The 17,735-nt window shown below is 45.8% G+C and overlaps 1 protein-coding gene across 1 annotated transcript in view; it reads left to right on the top strand.

Moving 5' to 3' along the window:
• Ints13 (integrator complex subunit 13) overlaps positions 1–1,550 on the top strand; it is a 41,361-nt gene extending 39,811 nt beyond the window's left edge. The window contains exons 14-15 of the mRNA XM_050164740.1: positions 269–404; positions 1,199–1,550. Of these exons, the coding sequence (XP_050020697.1) occupies positions 269–404; positions 1,199–1,238 (176 nt within the window). The 3' untranslated portion in view covers positions 1,239–1,550. The remainder of the gene's footprint in view (positions 1–268; positions 405–1,198) is intronic.
• The last annotated feature ends 16,185 nt before the right edge of the window (positions 1,551–17,735 follow it).

Genomic DNA, 17,735 nt, shown 5'->3' with positions numbered 1-17,735 from the left:
CATTCTACCTTACGACCTAAACCATTATGTCTCCTGTGATCAGCAGCCTTCCTTATACCTGTTTGATCTACTCTGAAGAAGACAGTTGTGTGGCTGGTGAGCACACTGCCCTTGCCGCTGGTTCTTCTAAGTGCCCTGTGCATTTCTTGAAGCTCTGTTCAGCTTTCCTGGCCTGGTACAGTGCCTGAGTAGTCTAAAGTGAACAGCGGAAGTGAGGGTTAAGTTTGTTATATTTCCTTTTTTTCTCTTCCTTTTGCTCTAACACCAGGGCCAGTGTCCTTATTATCCTTGTGGAGTAACAGAATCAACACTGCCAATTCCAGAAAGCACCAGGAGTTCGCTGGACGTCTGAACTCTGTCAATAACAGAGCTGAGTTATATCAACACCTTAAGGAGGAAAATGGGTTTGTGTAATTTCCTGTGGAAACTGCTTTGTTGATTGTTAGTCCTGAAATGAAAACTGCTTGCTTGTGGGCAGCAATTTTTTTTTGTTTGTTTTTGTGTGTGTGTGTGTGTTTTTTTAACTGCTTTTAAGAGCCTCTAAGGAGAAAGAGACTAACCTGTTAGACCCTTGATGCTCATAAAAGGCCCAGTTTATTGATTATAATTATAAAACTGTTGTTTATAGCATTATGTTTCAGGAGAGTCACACACTGAATCTATGTAATGCTACAGTGTTAGAGTAGAATAAATATCAGACGTGATTATTTAATCATTTGTTTTAAGAAGAAATCCTCCTACCATTTATTGGTAAAGGAATTTCTTTTATAGAATTCTTTGACTGAATGGAGGAGACCTCCCTTCTCTGTGCTTGGAGAGGGAGGGTGGCGTAGGAGGACCTTAGGGAGGGTGGCATAGGGAGGGCCTTAGGGAGGGTGGCATAGGGAGGGCCTTAGGGAGGGTGGCATAGGGAGGGCCTTAGGGAGGGTGGCATAGGGAGGGTGGCATAGGGAGGGCCTTAGGGGGGCTCCCTGATCTTCACAGGCTCTGCTTTCTCTCATGTGCGCGCGCAGTGAGGAGGCTGGACTGACTGGAGGGACTGGAGGACCCCGAACTTCAATCCCTTTCTTAAAGTGCTCACATTCTCCTGGTGTGAATAGGTTAGACTTTAGTTCCAATGGGCTAAAGTAGGTAAAAGTACAGAATTTTAGTAAATGTTTTAATTTACCATCTCATTTTCCTTTTCTAAACTTTTCAGGATGGAGACAACAGAAAATGGAAAAGCCAGCCGTCAGTGAAGAGTGACTTGAGGAACTAAATTTAGTATATTGCAAAAATATTTTGGGCAGAATTTGATATAAGTACTTTTACAGCAAGATTGTATAGCCATGTTGCCTGGACTGGTTTTTACATTTTTAAAGAATTTCAACAAAATATCTTTTTTGTACTAATTCTATGATTGGCAGAGTCAAAATATATACATTTGAAATTTGTCCTCCCAAATCACAATTTATTTTATGGTAAAAGGTGTTCCCTCTGAAAATGTTTTTTAAAAAACTTCTTAGGCATCTCTTTGCCAAATAAAACTATTAAACTATATGAAATGCAAAGTATTGGACTGTTGCTTTAGAAAAAATATATTACTCTCTCAGTTCTAATAAGAATTTATAAAACTCAGTCAGAATTTAGGTTAGCTTTGTAGTATTTAATATGGGATCTTACCTGTCTGCATGATGTGTAGTGGGTGCTTTTCCAGGACAGACGACTAGCTTGGTTTCATTTGTAACACTTTGCCTTTGTCTGCTGTCCATTTAAGCCAGAATTTTCAAGTACTTTGTGTTACTTTACATTTATCAGTTTGGTATAATGCTACATTTTTTCTAATTTTTTGTTTTGTTTTTCAAGATAAGGTTACCCAGGTATAGTCTAGGTTTCAGCACCATGCAGACACAGTCCAGAATTACTTTTTAGTTAAAACAATTTGTAGGCTGGGCGGTGGTGGTGCATGCCTTTAATCCCAGCACTTGGGAGGCAGAGGCAGGCGGATCTCTGTGAGTTCGAGGCCAGCCTGGTCTACAAGAGCTAGTTCCGGGACAGCACCAAAGCTACAGAGAAACCCTGTCTCGAAAAACCAAAAAAAAAAAAAAAAAAAAAAAAAGATTGTATTTGCTGGGGGGGGGGGGACAACAAAACAAAAACCTGAGCCTTGCCTAAATCATATCTTTGAAGATTCTGTAATGCATCTAGATCTAACACTCAGTTTAGATATGTAGTGATAGGAAGCGGGTTGCGTTCCCGCTGCCCGGCTCCCGGCCAGCTTTTACCCAAAATAATTACATGGAAACTGTATTCATTTAAACACTGCCTGGCCAATGGCTCAAGCAGATTCCTAGCTAGCTCTTGCATCATGAATTAATCTGTGTATCACCATGAGGCTGTGGCTTATGATAAAATTTTGTCAACTTTGTCCTTGGCAGCTACATGATGTCTTCCCAACTCTGCCTACTCTCTTTCTGTATCTGTTTGGACTTCCTGCCTGACTTTACTCTGCTAAGCAATTGACCCAAACAGCTTTATTCATCAACCAGTAAAAGCTGCACGTGTACAGAAGGACCTCCCACACCAGGAGAGTAGTAGAGCTAGACTGTGAGCCCCAAGCTTTCACTATTGATACTGATGTTTTTAAAAGGATTTTAGTGTATATGAGTGTTTACCTCACGTATGTATGCGCACTGTTTGTGTGCTTGGTGCCCATGGAAGAACTGGAATTACAGATGGTTAGGAACTGTTAGGTAGTCAGGAACTAAATCCAGGTCCTCTGCAAGAGCAGCTGGTGCTCTTAACTGCTGAGCTATCTCTCCGGCCCTTTGTTCTATTTTTAAAAGATTTTAAATGTGTTTTCTCTTTGACAGCTTCACACACACACAACACACAATGTCTTTTGATCATATCAGCTTCCTGCCCCCCTTTCTAACTTATAGCCCCCCCACCCCTTTTTCTTATAACCTGCTGAGTCCAGTTAGTGTTCCCTGCAGTACATAGCTGTGTGGCCATCCACATCCACGAGAGCTTGGGCAGAGGTCACAGCTCTGAAGAAAAGTGACTCCTCTCTCCTCCATCAGATACCAAGTGCTGGGAGCTCCTCAGAGAGGAGTGTCACCTCAAGCCCTGCCCTGTTGATGCTGGAATGTTAGCTGACCTGATCTCATGTCTGTCTATCTTTGTGTTTGGAATAGCTACTGGGAGCTCATGAGTGCAGTGACCATAGCAGAAGACCATGTTTCACCAGACCCCTCTACCCTCCTGCTTTATGTCCCCTGAGTATTGGCAGTGGTTGGTACAGTGACCCATGTAGGGCTGAGCACCTGACAGTCACTTACTCCCCGTACGTTGACAGTTATGGGTCTCTGCACTTACTGTGGCCACTGCAAAAAGAAGCTGCTTTGACCAAGAATCGCTCTGCCCTGAGGAAGTAGGGAATATGTGAATACAGCAGTTGTTAATACCATGAGAGGAATGAGCGTAGGCAACAGTCCAGGGCTGCAGGCTGTTCTACAGTGCTGTGCTCTCTAGTAAATCCCTAAGCGGGGTGAGGCGTGACGCTGCATAGCAGATAACGTGGAGTTGATAATAATCCTCTTTTGGCATCTGGCGAGCTGTTAGGGTGAGTGAGGAAAACAGACTTGACTATTTCGTGTGCATTTTGTTTTCTCCGTTGAAGTTACATTAGCCCTTCACTCCTTTGGAGCATCTTTGAGAATTTTGAAGTAGTATCCAGGTAAGATGTGCAGACTTGCTTGCTGCTAGACTTGGAGTAATGCAGAAACAGTATTCTAGAGGCAGTGGATCGTGCAGGGTGACCTAGTGAAACAATACAGGCGTGCCATCTCAGCCAACACTGGGAGTGGGCTCACCCTCACTAAAGGATCCAGGTGGAAGTGGTCTGCCAGCCTTTGTACCAAAGACACTCTGGAACACCAGGAGCTGTGGCAACCGGTCTGAATGGCTTCAGGTATTCTGTGGGCTTTGCCTTTGAACTCTCCAGCCATAACACTGAAGATAAAGACACCAGCACTTGAACACATTGGCACAGGAGACCACTTCCTAAATATAACCCCAACAGCACAGACACTGAGAGAAATTAACAAATGGGACCTCCTGATACTGAAAAGCTTCTCTAAAGCAAAGGACACGGTAAGCAAGACAAAACGACAGCCTACAGAATGGGAAAAGATCTTCACTAACCCCACATCAGGCAGAGGTCTGATCTCCAAAATATACAAAGAATTCAAGAAATTAGTTATCAAAAGAACACATAATCCAATTTAAAAAAATGGAGTACAGACCTAAACAGAGCACTCTCAACAGAGGAATCTAAAATGGCTGAAAGACACTTAAATGCTCAACATCCTTAGTCATCAGAGAAATGCAAATCAAAACAACTCTGAGATTTCATCTTACACCTGTAAGAATGGCCAAGATCAAAACACTGATGAGAACTTATGCTGGAGAGGTTGTGGGGTAAAGGGAACACTTTTGCAAGCTGGTACAGCCTGTTTGGATGTCAGTGTGGCGATTTCTCAGCAAATCAGGAAACAACCTTCCTTAAGACCCAGTAATACCACTTTGGGGTATGTATATATTCAAAGCATGCTCAATCGTTCCACAAGGACATGTGCTCAACTCTGTTCATAGCAGCTCTGTCATAGCCAGAACCTGGAAACAGTCTAAATGCCCCTTGACCAAAGAATGGATAAGGAAAATGTGGTACATTTACACAATGGAATACTACACAGCAGAAAAAAATAATGACAACTTGAATTTTGCAGGCAAATGAATGGAGCTAGAAAACATTTTGAGTAAGGTAACCCAGACCCAGAAGGACAATTATCACATGTACTCACTCATAAGTGGTTTTTAAACATAAAACCTGCCCACAAATCACAATCCCAGAGAACCTAGACAATGAGGACCCTAAGAGACATACATAGATCTAACCTACATGGGAAGTAGAAAAAGACAAGATCTAAGTAAATGGGGAGCATGGGGGCCATGGGAGAGGATTGAAGGGGAGGGGAGAGGCAGGGAGGGGAGCAGAGAAAATGTAGAGATCAATAAAAAAAATTCACACACACACACAAAGCACAACCAGGTGCAGTGGTGCGCACCTTTAATCCCACCCAGCACTCAGAGACAGAGGCAGGTGGGTGTCTGCTGCATGGGCAGTCCTCTATCTGGTCTTGCAGATGATGTGCTGCTGTGTGCCATAGAAGGAGGGGGAACACGAGTGTCTTAGTTTGTAGTGGAAACTGAGGTTCAGACTAGGCTAAAGTGTCCAGAGGCACAAAAGAGGGCTTGATTTAAGTCCAGACATTTGTGACTTCAAACTGAAAGTTGGGACACTATGCTGTGAAAGTGGCAGATTTTGGAGTAGAAGATATAAAATTATCTGCCAGACTGGTTAGATTTTACATTAACTGATGAGAGCTTCAGTTTCTTCAAATAAAAAAAAAAAAAAAGAATGAATTTACCCCATTGCAGTGATGTTTCCAGTATTAGTTGATATGCTTCATGAGTTCCTTGGCAAGAGATCGTCTCTCTTCCCTCTGGACTTCCTTCCCTACTCCTAGTTCCATCCTCTTGTCTTTCCCTTCACCTCCTGGTGCCATTGCCTCTACCCCAGCTTCACATCTTTGTAGATTCTTCCCTTCCTCCAGTGCCTACCCTTGCTTGTCCTTCATTCTACATCTCACACCAGACCAGCAGTGAGTCCACTCTCAGGTGGCCCCAGGTGACTTCCTGCCCGGGTTGGGCTGTGCCTCAGCTGGAGTCACTAAAGAGAAGCAGCTAGAATGCTGGCTCCCACAGATCCTTGGTTACTGTGGAGATGAGCTTTAGTGCCAAGCCCCAAATCACAGGGAAGATAAAAATTACTAGGTTTTCCTAGTAAAGGGAAGTGCTAAAAACAAAAAATACATTCAGTTTTTATGCATACTTCTAGGATTGCTGTTCCTTTTTTTTTTCTTTCTTTCTAGACAGGATCTCACTTTCCTGTGTAGACCTCAAATTCATGGCAGTCCTTCCTCAGCCTTTTGAGTGCAGGGTATTTTCACTTGCAAGATTTTCAAATATAGTCAGTTGAGAAGTGCTATGAGGACTTTTAAAATCCCGAATCTGCTTACCTCTTTAGCTGAGGCACAGGGACTCCTTAATTGTCCCTGTGGATCAGCAGTAGGCGGCTGCAGGGCCTCCCCAACACACCCTTGTAAAATGAGCGGTGGTGCTGCGTCATCCCCAGCACCCTGGCTGCCTGCTAGCTTATGCCCCGAAATAACAACACACAAATTGTATTCTTTTAAACACTGCCTGGCCCATTAGTTTCAACCTCTTAACCCATTTCTAATAATCTATGTAGCACCACGAGGTGCGCTTACCAGGAAGATTCTAGCCTAAGTCCATCCTGGGTCGGAGTTCATTGCGTCTGCCTCAGAGAGCAGAGCTATCACGTCTGCCAGGGAGAGGGGAGCATGGTGTCTCTGAGCTCACTTCCTCTTCCTCCCATCATTCTGTTCTGTTTACTCCTCCCACCTATGTTTTAACCTATCAGGGCCAAGCAGTTTCTTTATTGCTTAACCAATGAAATCAACAGATTGATATATGACACTCTCACATCACACCCTGCTTGTCCCATTATTGGGCTCAGTAGTTTTTGTGCTTTTATATACCTGACCTCAACTTTACTATTCAGCATGCTGGGCATGGTGAATCCTGGCACTGGAGGATCTGAGGCAGGAGGATGACTAGTTTGAACCTTCCTGGGTTACATTGTGAAAACCCGTTTAAAAACAGCAGCAACAAAAGCCCAGCATTGACATTAACCCAGCTTTGCCAACAGCATCTTCCCAAATAGTGTTCAGACTGAATTTGGCCTCAGCGCATGCAAGTGATCCCACTGAGTCCATTGTACTGTGTTCCTAAACCTTTTATTCTGTATTTCTGTGTACCGTGCTGATGTATTCACTGCGAACTCAGAGGCTTCTTCATATCAACTCAGACCAGAAACCCGGTAAACAGATGACACATTCTTAAGAAAGAGCCTATGGGAGAAATGAGGAGAAAAGGCCCCTGTACTGACATATATATAAGCACTTTATAAATTGTGGGCTGCTGTTTGGGGCCATTGGTGGTTCTGTAAATTCATAAATAGATTGAGATTGTTTTAGAAGTTAAAGGCAGCTTTCTAGAGGACATGTTCAGAATTTTAGATTGAGAAAAAGACAGCAAATGACAATTAACTCTATTTAAAGAGTTACTTGAAGAAGGACATTGTGAAATGGCTGCAGTGTCATGAGAACCTGGGTTTGGGGCTGGGCATGGCAGTGAGTTCCTGCAGTCCCTACACAGGAGGCAGAGATGGGGGGACCCCAAGGACTGGCTGGTCAGTCCATCCAGCTGAAATGGTAATATACTCCAGGTTCAGTAAGAAATGTCTCAAAAAAAAATATGTGGGAGCCAGGTGTGGTGGCACACGTCTTCAATCTCTGCCTTGGGTAGGCAGTTCAAGGACAGCCAAGGCGATACAGAGAAAACCATCTCAAAAACTTAGAAATAACAACCGTGTGGGTCATGGGAGTCCCACTTCTGGCCTCCTCATACACATGTGCAGTGGAGCACACGTGAAGTAGGAGGGGACCTGTGGGGAAGAGGGTCAGGAGGGATTGTAGACACATGAGCTACAAAAGCAAGGCTATCAAAGAAGAAATAGAAGAAAAATCTGCATGACCTTGGATCGTGCAAACAGTTCCTAGGATGTAAGAACTGCATAGTGTCTAGAATGGTTACTTCCAGCTGGCTGGAAAACTGGGCCATTCATGCACAGTTAATGAGGTTGCCAAATGGCTCAGCTACTGTGAAGAGAGGAGAATCAAATTGGTCATCAGTGGAATGAAGTATTGATGTGGGAAGGTCGTTGGTTAATTAATAAAGAAACTGCTTGGCCTGATAGGTCAGAACATAGGTGGGTGGAGTAGACAGAACAGAATGCTGGGAAGAAGGGAAGAGAGCCAGACGCCATGCCTCTCCTCTCTGGGTCAGATGCGAGGAAGCTCCAGCCCAAGATGGACGTACACTAGAATCCTTTCCGGTAAGCCACCACTTTGTGGTGCTACACAGATTATTAGAAATGGGTTAATCAAGATGTGAGAGTTAGCCAGTAAGAGGCTAGAGCTAATGGGCCAAGCAGTGTTTAAAAGAAAACAGTTTCCATGTTGTTATTTCGGGTGTAAAGCTAACCATGCTGGGAGCCAGGCAGGATGAAAAGCAGGCCTGCCCACAGCTCCTTCTACAAAGTATCATTGGGTTTCTCCTGAACTGGCAAAAGGAAGATTGTCATGTCACTGTCGGCAGTGGGAGCTCTGCGTGCACCATAACAAATTGCTGAAACACAGGAACTGTTTCCATACAGTCAGGGCTGACAGAGAAGCAGGAACAAAGAAACCATAGCAATACAATGAGCCAGGAATGGGACAGGCTTGTAACCTAGCGTTTGGGAGGTTAAGGCAGGAAGTGGGTGAGTTGGAGGCTAGCCTGCCCTAAAGAGAAAGTTCCTTCCGGTTTTCTTATTTTGAAAGTAACAGCCTTTAATATTTGAACTTTTAAATACCCACTTTAATATTCATTTACCTAGGACCTCCCATTTGATAGGCAAGTCCTCTCTGCTGTCACCTCTTCCCCTTCCCCCATTTGCTTCCTTTCTTGTTGTTTGTTTTGTTTTTGAGCTAGAGTTTATTTAAGCTCAGACTCCTGATCTTTGCTGCCACCTCCCTACATCCATCCCCTAGTGCTAGAATTTCAGAACTGTGCTACCGTGTCTGGCTTTTTGCTTTCTTTTAATGGGAAATTCCTCCCTTTAAGTTGCCTTTTTTCTCAGGTATTTTGTCCCAGCGATAGAAACATGACTAATACACAGCTGTTATCTTGGTAGATAGTATTTCTTCCGTATTCCTCTACGTCATGACCTTGTTCTGGAATGATAATTAGACCTCACTGTTGTGTGTTTGTGTGCAGGACCCATGGCTCACGTGTGAGGTCAGAGGACAACCTGTGAGGTCGGTTCTCTCCTTCCACCATGTGGCTTCCAGGATTGAACTCAGGTCCTCAGGCCAGGCCCTGAGCCATCTTGTGAGCTCTAGATCTCACTCTTTCAACTTCTGTCTCACAGTTCCTGCTCTGTTTGGGATGTTCAGGGTTCTTTTGTGTCTGTTTTTGCAAACTCTTTCTCCAGGTGTAGACATTTCTTTCTTCTGTGATCACTCCTGTCTGCTCATTCTTTTATTTGTGACTTCTAAACATTCTGTTTTTTTTTTTTTTTTTTTAAATGTTGCTGAGTGGTGGTGATCTACACCTTTAATCCCAGAACTCGGGAAGCAGAGGCAGGTGGAACCATATGAGTTCGAGGTCAGCCTGGTCTACAGAGTGAGTTCCGGGACAGCCAAGGCTACACAGAAGAATTCTGTCTTGAATAAAACAAATAAAAACAAAATTAAAAAATAAATGTTTTATTATCTAGGATGCCTTGTTCTTTGCCTACAGTATCTTACTTTTAAAGATGTTGTAGTTACTTGCATCATGTGTGGAGTAATCCCAACATAGTTGTTTTGAGTCTCTTCCTGTTTCTTCTGCCAGAGTGTTCAGGGTACATTGTTTCTCTGTGTATTTTGTGATATTCAATTTAATTCCCCTTTTGGGGATTGTTACTGGCTGGTCTCAACCTTATCAATACCCCAGGCTTGGGATTTTTTTGTTGCTTGTTTTAAGTACGTGTGTGTGTGTGTGCATGTGCATGTGAGTGCTGGTGCATGGAGAAACGCGGAATCCCCCAGAGCTGGGGTTCCAGGTGGCTGTGCACAGGTGCAAACTTGGGTCCTCTGCAAGAGCCACACCTGCTTTAGCAGCTGAGCTGTCCCTCTGGCCCCAAGGTTTGGAATTCTTGGGACCCTAACTATGATTAACTTCCCACCAAACATTTGTGGAACAATGTTACTACTTGAAACAAAGTTTCAGCCCAAGTACTTCAATAGACTAGTCGGGTTTTCTGTCCTGCTGTGATGTGATTTTGTCATGCCTGAGAACTCTGCAACCAAGTCACAGAAACGATTGCAAAAAAGAGAAGAAAAAAAGCTCAATGTTTTAAGTAAGTTTACAAATTTGTGTTGGGCATTCATAGCTACTGGGGCACATAGTTGTAGATATGCCTTCTAGAGATTTATGTAATAGTCTTGTCTGCCTGCCTTCCTTCCTCCCTCTTCCCTCCCTCCCTCCCTCCCTGCCTTTCATACTAAGGGTTGAACTCAGAGTCATAAATGCTAAGCAATTAGCTGATCACTGAGCTGCCATACAATATAGATCCAGTTTAACTGAAGAAGATAAGAAAAATGGGACCGTGCAAATGGAACTCGCCCCTCTCTCTAGTAGCTCTACATAGCAAGGTGCAGGCCAGCCAGGGCTACATAGTGAGACCCCATCTCTAAAACCACAACAGCAGCAGCAGCAACAACAAAATCAAACCAACAAGAGGCAAGCTTCACTCTCACCTTCCGCTTCCTGTCACACAGCCTCACTTTTCCTCTAGAGTAAAATGGCACCACACAAAACAAAAGCAGTCACCGCTGTGACTCACTGCAGGCTGCTGCTGGGCAGCCCTGCAGTGTGGGGGAAGCGGCGAGCTGCTGTGGATCCTCTGGAGAGAAGTGCATGGCCAGTGAGAGGCCTTCTCCTTCTCACGGGTCCAGATGGCAGCAAGCCATCTGGAAGGTGGGCCAGGAGATGGGTGAGAGCTCACACAGAGTGGCTGGTCTAGTAATCTGCGAGTCTTCTGTGAGCTAGGGGTGCAGGCAGATAGGAAACACACACACACACACACACACACACACACACACACACGAGGCCTGAAGGAGGAGGGGATGTTCACAACTAGAATTTAATGGGTACCAGTGACATCCATGGATATTGGGATTCAGTGAGTAACTCTAGCAGGGTTCTAGGTTTCTGTACCCCCAAACAAGGAATTGGCTAGAGGACGAGCAGAGTGAGAGGGTTTTGGTAACTATTAGGAATCACACTAAAATAAGTAAATAAGTAAAATGAAAAAGATACATTAAAACATCAAAAAGGCAACAAATTAAAAAAAAAAGAAAGAAAATGTCCCAGCATTTGTCTGCAGTTCTCTAACTTGGGTGGAGAGAAACTTGTTTGGCAGGGTGTTAATGGGCCGGCAGGAAGTGTTTTGTTTGTATTTAAATAAGCTTGGAAACTGGCTGGGGGTTACACGATTGTTGCACACGTCAGGACCTTTAAATGACCATGGTACCCTGGGTCTGCAAATGAGAATAGGCTCTCGAGTTCCTAGCTTCACACACACACACACACACACACACACACACACACACACACACTCCACCTTCGTTTTTGATGGTGACTGCTATCCCAAGCCAACTGGAAGTGGGTGGAGGGTAGAGCCTGGTCACCTAGCTGTGACTCTTCCTCTGGCAGCTGGCATTGCTTACTCTCCTTACCCAGCTCAGTCCATTTTCTCCCTTTTCCCTCCTCCTCCTCCCCCTGCCTTCCTACCTCTCCCCTTCCTTTTCTCCTTCCTTCCTTTCTTTTTTTTTTTCTTTTTCTTTCTCTCTTCCTCTGTTCTACCCCAAGCCTACCCCCCTGCTTTTATCCCCACCTCTCCTTCGCCAAGGTTCAATTCCAGGGTACCCTACAGACTGAACAAAGGCCTACCCTGAACTACACCTCCAGCCCCCCACCCCTCATTTCTGGATCAGGCCTTCCTGTTTCCATAGCAAGCCCTTTTCTTGTCCACGTGACTGACCTTCCTGCCTGACAGACATGCCAAGAGAAGGAGCCACCACTGTTGTCCCCAAGGGTTCACTTACAGCACTTCCTCAAAGAGATGGGTTTCAAGGTTGCCCTAGCCAGTTTGAGCTTGCTGCTCTCTGGGGCTGAAGAGCCTCAGGTCAAAATGCCTGGGATACACAGCAGCCCCTGTGGGCACAGTACACACAGAAGAGCTAGGACAAAAATATATTGAGTAGTGATTACTACTGAAAAATACCCCACCTCAGCCTGTTGACTCATTATCTAGCAGACACGGGTAGTTGGACTGGCATCCGAGAAGAAAATCTAACTTTTTGTCTTCATGTTTGCTAAATGAAATATGTAGGTTATAATAAAATACCTTAGGCTTTTTAAGGAAAAAAAAAAAAAGACTTGGGGCTGGAGAGATGGCTTAGTGGTTAAGAACACTGTGATCTCCTAAGAGCCCAGGTTCAATTCCCAGCACCCACATGGCAGCTGACAACTGTCTGTTTCTCCAGATGGGTGACCAACAACCTCTTCTGGCCTCTGTGGGTACCAGACATACATGTACATATACAGACATATATGCAGGCAATACACCCTTATATATAAGAAATAGTAAATTAAAGAAGAAACATCCCTGTAACACGTGGAAACCAAATATTATTATCATTTCAGTTACAATACAAAGAAACTGTGACATTTTCATTATATATGTGTATCAACAAATGGAAATGATTTAGGATATAATCAGGTCACACCAGGGCGGGGCCCCACTTTCTACTTTGACCAATACAGAGCCCTGGGTTTATTGCTTCTCTTCTAAGCATAGGACTTTGCATTTATTAGGTGAGTACATTTGTTCTTTGGGATGAGGGTAGTCCCTCTCCCCTATGCCCGCCCTCCCTCCCTCCCCCCTCCCCCTCCCTCCCTCCCTGATTCTCTGTCCAGTGCTGAGGATCAAACCAAGGGCTTCATGGTCCCCACCAGCTCCCTAAGATTTTTGTAGAAACTGAATCCACTCTCTCTCCTCCCCTCTTTTTCTCTCTTCCTTTTCTTCCACACTGGGGCTTGGATCTGTGGCTACACACACGCTAGGCAAGCACTCTACCAGTCCGACACGAAGCTACACCCCGATCCTCATCTTTACTTTCCGTTTTGAAACAGTCACACTAAGCCACTTAGGCTATCCTTGACACTCTGTAACCCAGATAGGCTTGAGTTTGTGGTTATCCTCCTGCCTCAACCTTCTGAGGACCTATGATTTCAGGCCAGCACACTGGACCTTGCTGGGGATGAACCTGGAGCAGTGACCAGGCCCAGCGGCCAGGGCATCCATTTTGGGCTCATCCTGCATCTTCCCTTTCTTCAGGTATGCCCCTCTGTGGCCAGACTACAGCCAGAGCGGATGATACAATCGTCGGATGAGTGTGGCCTCAGCATGGCTGTTTCTGAAACAGGCATGCTTATGAAACAGCATTCACACCCAGGGCTTCCATGGGCCACAGTTAGCTTTTGGGAAAGGAGATTTGAGGAGAAACAGCTCCTCCCGTGACGGAGAGCCTTTCTTCATGTACATAAAAAAAGCACCGCCTTCCATTTCTGAAAGGATGTCTCTCCTGATCTCTCCATGCCTCATCCAGAGAGCAGAATTTTATGTAAGATGAGACCTCCTTTTTTTTTTTAAATTTATTAAAGATTTCTGTCTCTTCCCCACCTCCGCCTCCCCTTTCCCTCCCCCTCCCCCAATCAAGTCTCTCTCCCTCCCTCGTCAGCCCAAAGAGCAATCAGGGTTCTCTGCCCTGTGGGAAGTCCAAAGACCACCCTCCTCCATCCAGGTCTCCTCCACCAGGTAAGGTGAGCATCCAAACTGTCTAGGCTCCCACAAAACCAATAGGTACAGTAGGATCAAAAACCCATTGCCATTGTTCTTGAGGTCTCAGTAGTCCTCATTGTCTGCTATGTTCAGTGAGACCTGTTTTAACCCAGGCTTTTTCAGACCCAGGCCAGCTGGCCTTGGTGAGTTCCCGATAGAACATCCCCATTGTCTCAGTGTGTGGGTGCACCCCTCGCGGTCCTGAGTTCCTTGCTCGTGCTTGCTCTCCTTCTGCTCCTGATTTGGACCTTGGGATTTCAGTCCAAGATGAGACCTCCTTATGTTCTTAGGAAACCTCTGTTTTAGTTACTGTTGGAACTCGTCTCACCAAGAGTATGATCCATGACTTCAGACGGATGGAGGGAACGGACTGCCTTCATATGCCCTCTGACCTCCACAAGTGACTCGTGACATATACACCCACCTGTGCCTCAATAAATAGATAAATGCAAAAAAATATTAAGATTTATTTTTATTTTATGTGTATGTGTGGTGGTTTGTACGAAAATGGCCCTCAGAGGGAGTGGCACAGTTGGGAGGTGTGGCCTTGTTGGAGCAGGATGTGTCACTGTGGAGGTGGACTTTGAGGTCTCATATATGCTCAAGCCTTGCCCAATGAGACAGACCACTTCCTGTTCAAGATGTAAGGACTCAGCCCCAGCACTACATCTGCCTGCATGCTGCCTTGTTTCCGGACAGACGATAATGGAATGAACCTCTGAAACTGTAATGAAATGACTTCCTTTGAAAGAGTTGCCATGGTCATGGTGTCTCTTAAGGCAACAGAAACCTAAGGCAGCGTGGGTGTTTTATTTTGTCTCTCTCTATGGCTATGTAAGGTGTTTGTCCAGGGCCCACAGAGGCCAGAAGAGGGCATCAGATCCGTTGGAGCTACAGTTAAAAAGGGTGGTGAGCCACCAAGGGGGTGGGAATTAAGCCCAGGTCCTCTGCAAGAGCAACCAATGCTCTGAAGCACTGAGCCACCTCTCCAGAAGAAACCCTCACACTTCTGTTGGAAGTAGACCAAGGCGGAGCTGACATTTGCCGATGGATCCTCAGGTGTGTTCTCAGCAATATTCATAACTGTCTATGAGGGACTGTCGGTGCTATTTCTTTACAGGTGATGGAACAAGGCTGTCCCATACTCGAAGAACTCTGGGCTGGAACTGCTAGAATTGGAACCCCATAGTCTCACCTTAGAATCTGATTATTGATTGACTGACTGAGACAGGGCCTGGAGTAGCCCAGGCTGACCGGAAACACATTATGTAGCTGAGGATGACCTTGAGTTTCTGATCCTCTTGTCTCTACTTCTCTACCTGGGTTTACAGCCACAGTGCCTGGCTCCAAGTTAAATCTTGAATTCTGCTCCTCTGCAGAGCACAGACCCACTTTCCTCCCATTCCGTGTGAGTTTTAGGTCATCATCACAATTTTTCTGGGTTTGGACCTGTGAGAAAAGGAGCGATCAGGTTGGCTGATGCCTCCTGCAAGCACCCATTTGTCCACCATTTCCTCACACACCCGGTTCTCTTTCACGGCCTTGGATCTGCAGCATTCTCACCCCCCATTGCTAGGAACTGGGGCGGCTCTTAGGAATGGCGGCTGATGAGGGTGCAGGCAGCACATGTCAGGTTCTGTGAAGATCCGCCTGACTTCGCTATTTTTGCATTCACGGCCACTCTAAGGACAAACTATGTTTTTAAATTAAATGTCATGTTTGCAGCCCTAGGAACTGGAGTGGGGCCTGGCGCGTGCTGGGTAGGCATTCTACTGTTGAGCTATATACCCAGCCCTTTTAAAATTTCATCTCAGTAAGTAGTCCACTCGAGACATGAACTCTCAAGGAACTTTGAACCTTAAATCTTTCCTCAAGCTTCCAAGTAGCTGGGTTAACAGGCTGTGCCCCAGACTAGTGAATGGTTCTCAACCCGTGGGTCACACCCCCCCCCCCAACAACCTTCTCACAGAGGCCGCATATCAGATATCCTATATATCAGATGTTTTCATTACGATTCATAATCATAGCAAAATTACTGTTATGAAATTAATTTTATGGCGGGGGTCACCCCAACATGAGGAACTGTAGTAAAGAGTGGCCGCGTTAGGAAGGGTGAGAACCACTGCTCTAGGCCCAGCTCAGACCTTCACCGACATAGCATGAAGTTCGGAGTGTTGAGACAGAGCAGCTCGGAGACTGTTAGGTTCCCAGAGCCTAGGTGGCCCTGCTCTGAGCACTCACCTCTGGGCTCCCTTCTGTGCCCTCCCAACCCTGTCATACAGAGAGTGTTCCCTTCCTGTTCCAGCCAGCTTCTGCCAGAATAAACGTGAGCCCACACCAGAGTAGCTGGCTCTCTTATTGTAAGATCTGCTAATCCCAACACTCAGGCTCCCCTGGCCTTCAGGACCCGGATGTCAGCAGGCCGGCTTGGGCCCAGCTGGGAAGTACGGGCAGCAGGCCTTGGTGTTTTAGCCTCCCGCGCATGCTAGCCTATTGGCCAAAGGATCATCTCAAGTTAGAATCGGAAGTTCTAACTTGGAAGAAACTGAGCTAATTGGAAGTTCAATTTCTGAATCGCAAATCTTTCCAGGACTGAGTCTTAAATCAAGCCTTTCATTCCATGCCTACCCGCACAGGAAACCCTGAGGCCTGGCCCACGGAGGGTGTAGTCTCCATCCAGGTCTTGTGGGTATCTTCATGGAAGGAGGTTGAGGAGGCCTCCAGGCGCGCAAAACTCTAGAAACCGGGCCCTCACTGTTCTTGCCAACCTCAGTCCTGTCTTTCAGGATGAGCAGGAGACACTGGTGGGCGGCTGGAAGGATAACGATGCCCATCGAGTTCAGTTTGCAGCCCCTGTTGCTCTGAGTCCCGCTGACAGCCTCACTTGCGTCTCACTACAGCCCCGTGGGAGGTGTCAGAGTACGGGGATGGAGGAAGGTTTTCAGTGTAAGCAGCTCTAAGCAGATCTGTCCGTCATAGACGGTGAAGGTCAGACACCACCAGCAGTGATAGCTCATCCCACCCATGGCAAAGGGGCAGCCGGAGGAGATGGGGTAACCCGAGCCCAGAAAGTCTGATGGGGAGGTCCGAAGGCTGCAGTGAGTGAGTGGCAGGTGGGGCAGACGCTCCAGGCTCCTCCTACCCATTTCTTCCCGTTTCTAGTTGGGATTCAGTCTGGGTGGTAAAAGCTTGAAGCATCATCTCCACGGATTCAGCACTGGACACAAAAACCGAACAGCCAGCCCATGGAGACTAAGCATGGAGCTTCAGGTCACCGGGAAGCAGCAGAGATGGAACAAGAGGCGGTTGTGTAGAAGCACAGACCTCGGTCAAAGGAAATAAAGTATTTCGATGAGCTGTTTTCCTGTGGAAGATGAGCGGTTCTAACAGCAGACACGGCTCATGACGACTCACAATCAGTAATAACTGTGTAATTATAATCGTGTGATTAACCACGGCGCTCACTGAGCACACTTTAAATGTTAATCTGAGGACAGTTCCCACAAAGAGCTAGGCTGGGCAGGAGGGAGGAGCCCCCGAAAGACAAGCTAAGCACAAAGGGAGGAAAACGCCACAGTGTTTATGTAGTTTAGTGGTAAAAGTGTGTCAGTAATGTATCAGGCTACGAAATAATGAGCGGAGAGTGTTTCAGCCCCCAAAGCGGCTGTGTGCTAGCCCGGGCATGGCTCCTTCCTGCCAAATCTTTATTTTCTCTTGCAGATTTTGTTAGTGAGAGTCATGCTTATTTGTCACAAATATGAAGCACAATCATCCTAATTGGACATTTTTTTTAATAAATTAGTCATTTTTAGGCTTTTGTTAGTAATGTTTATTGTAGCCCAGAGTAGCTTGTAATCTCACCACTGAGACAGCGGAGGCAGTAGGTTTAGGAAGTCATAGTGCATAGTGAATTCTAGGCTACCTTGGGCTACATGAGACCTTGAAAAGACCTCCAATGCCTGGTAACGGTAACAGTCCCAATGCAATGCGCGCCTCAATTCCCAGTACTTTGGGAGACTGAGACAGGAGGATCACTGTTTGAGCCTAGATTGTG

Source organism: Alexandromys fortis, unplaced genomic scaffold, assembly GCF_014885135.2.
Source record: "Alexandromys fortis isolate MF-2015 unplaced genomic scaffold, M_Fortis_MF-2015_v1.1 scaffold_153, whole genome shotgun sequence".
Lineage (NCBI taxonomy): Eukaryota > Metazoa > Chordata > Mammalia > Rodentia > Cricetidae > Alexandromys > Alexandromys fortis.
This window is presented reverse-complemented; position numbering and strand designations above follow the sequence as displayed.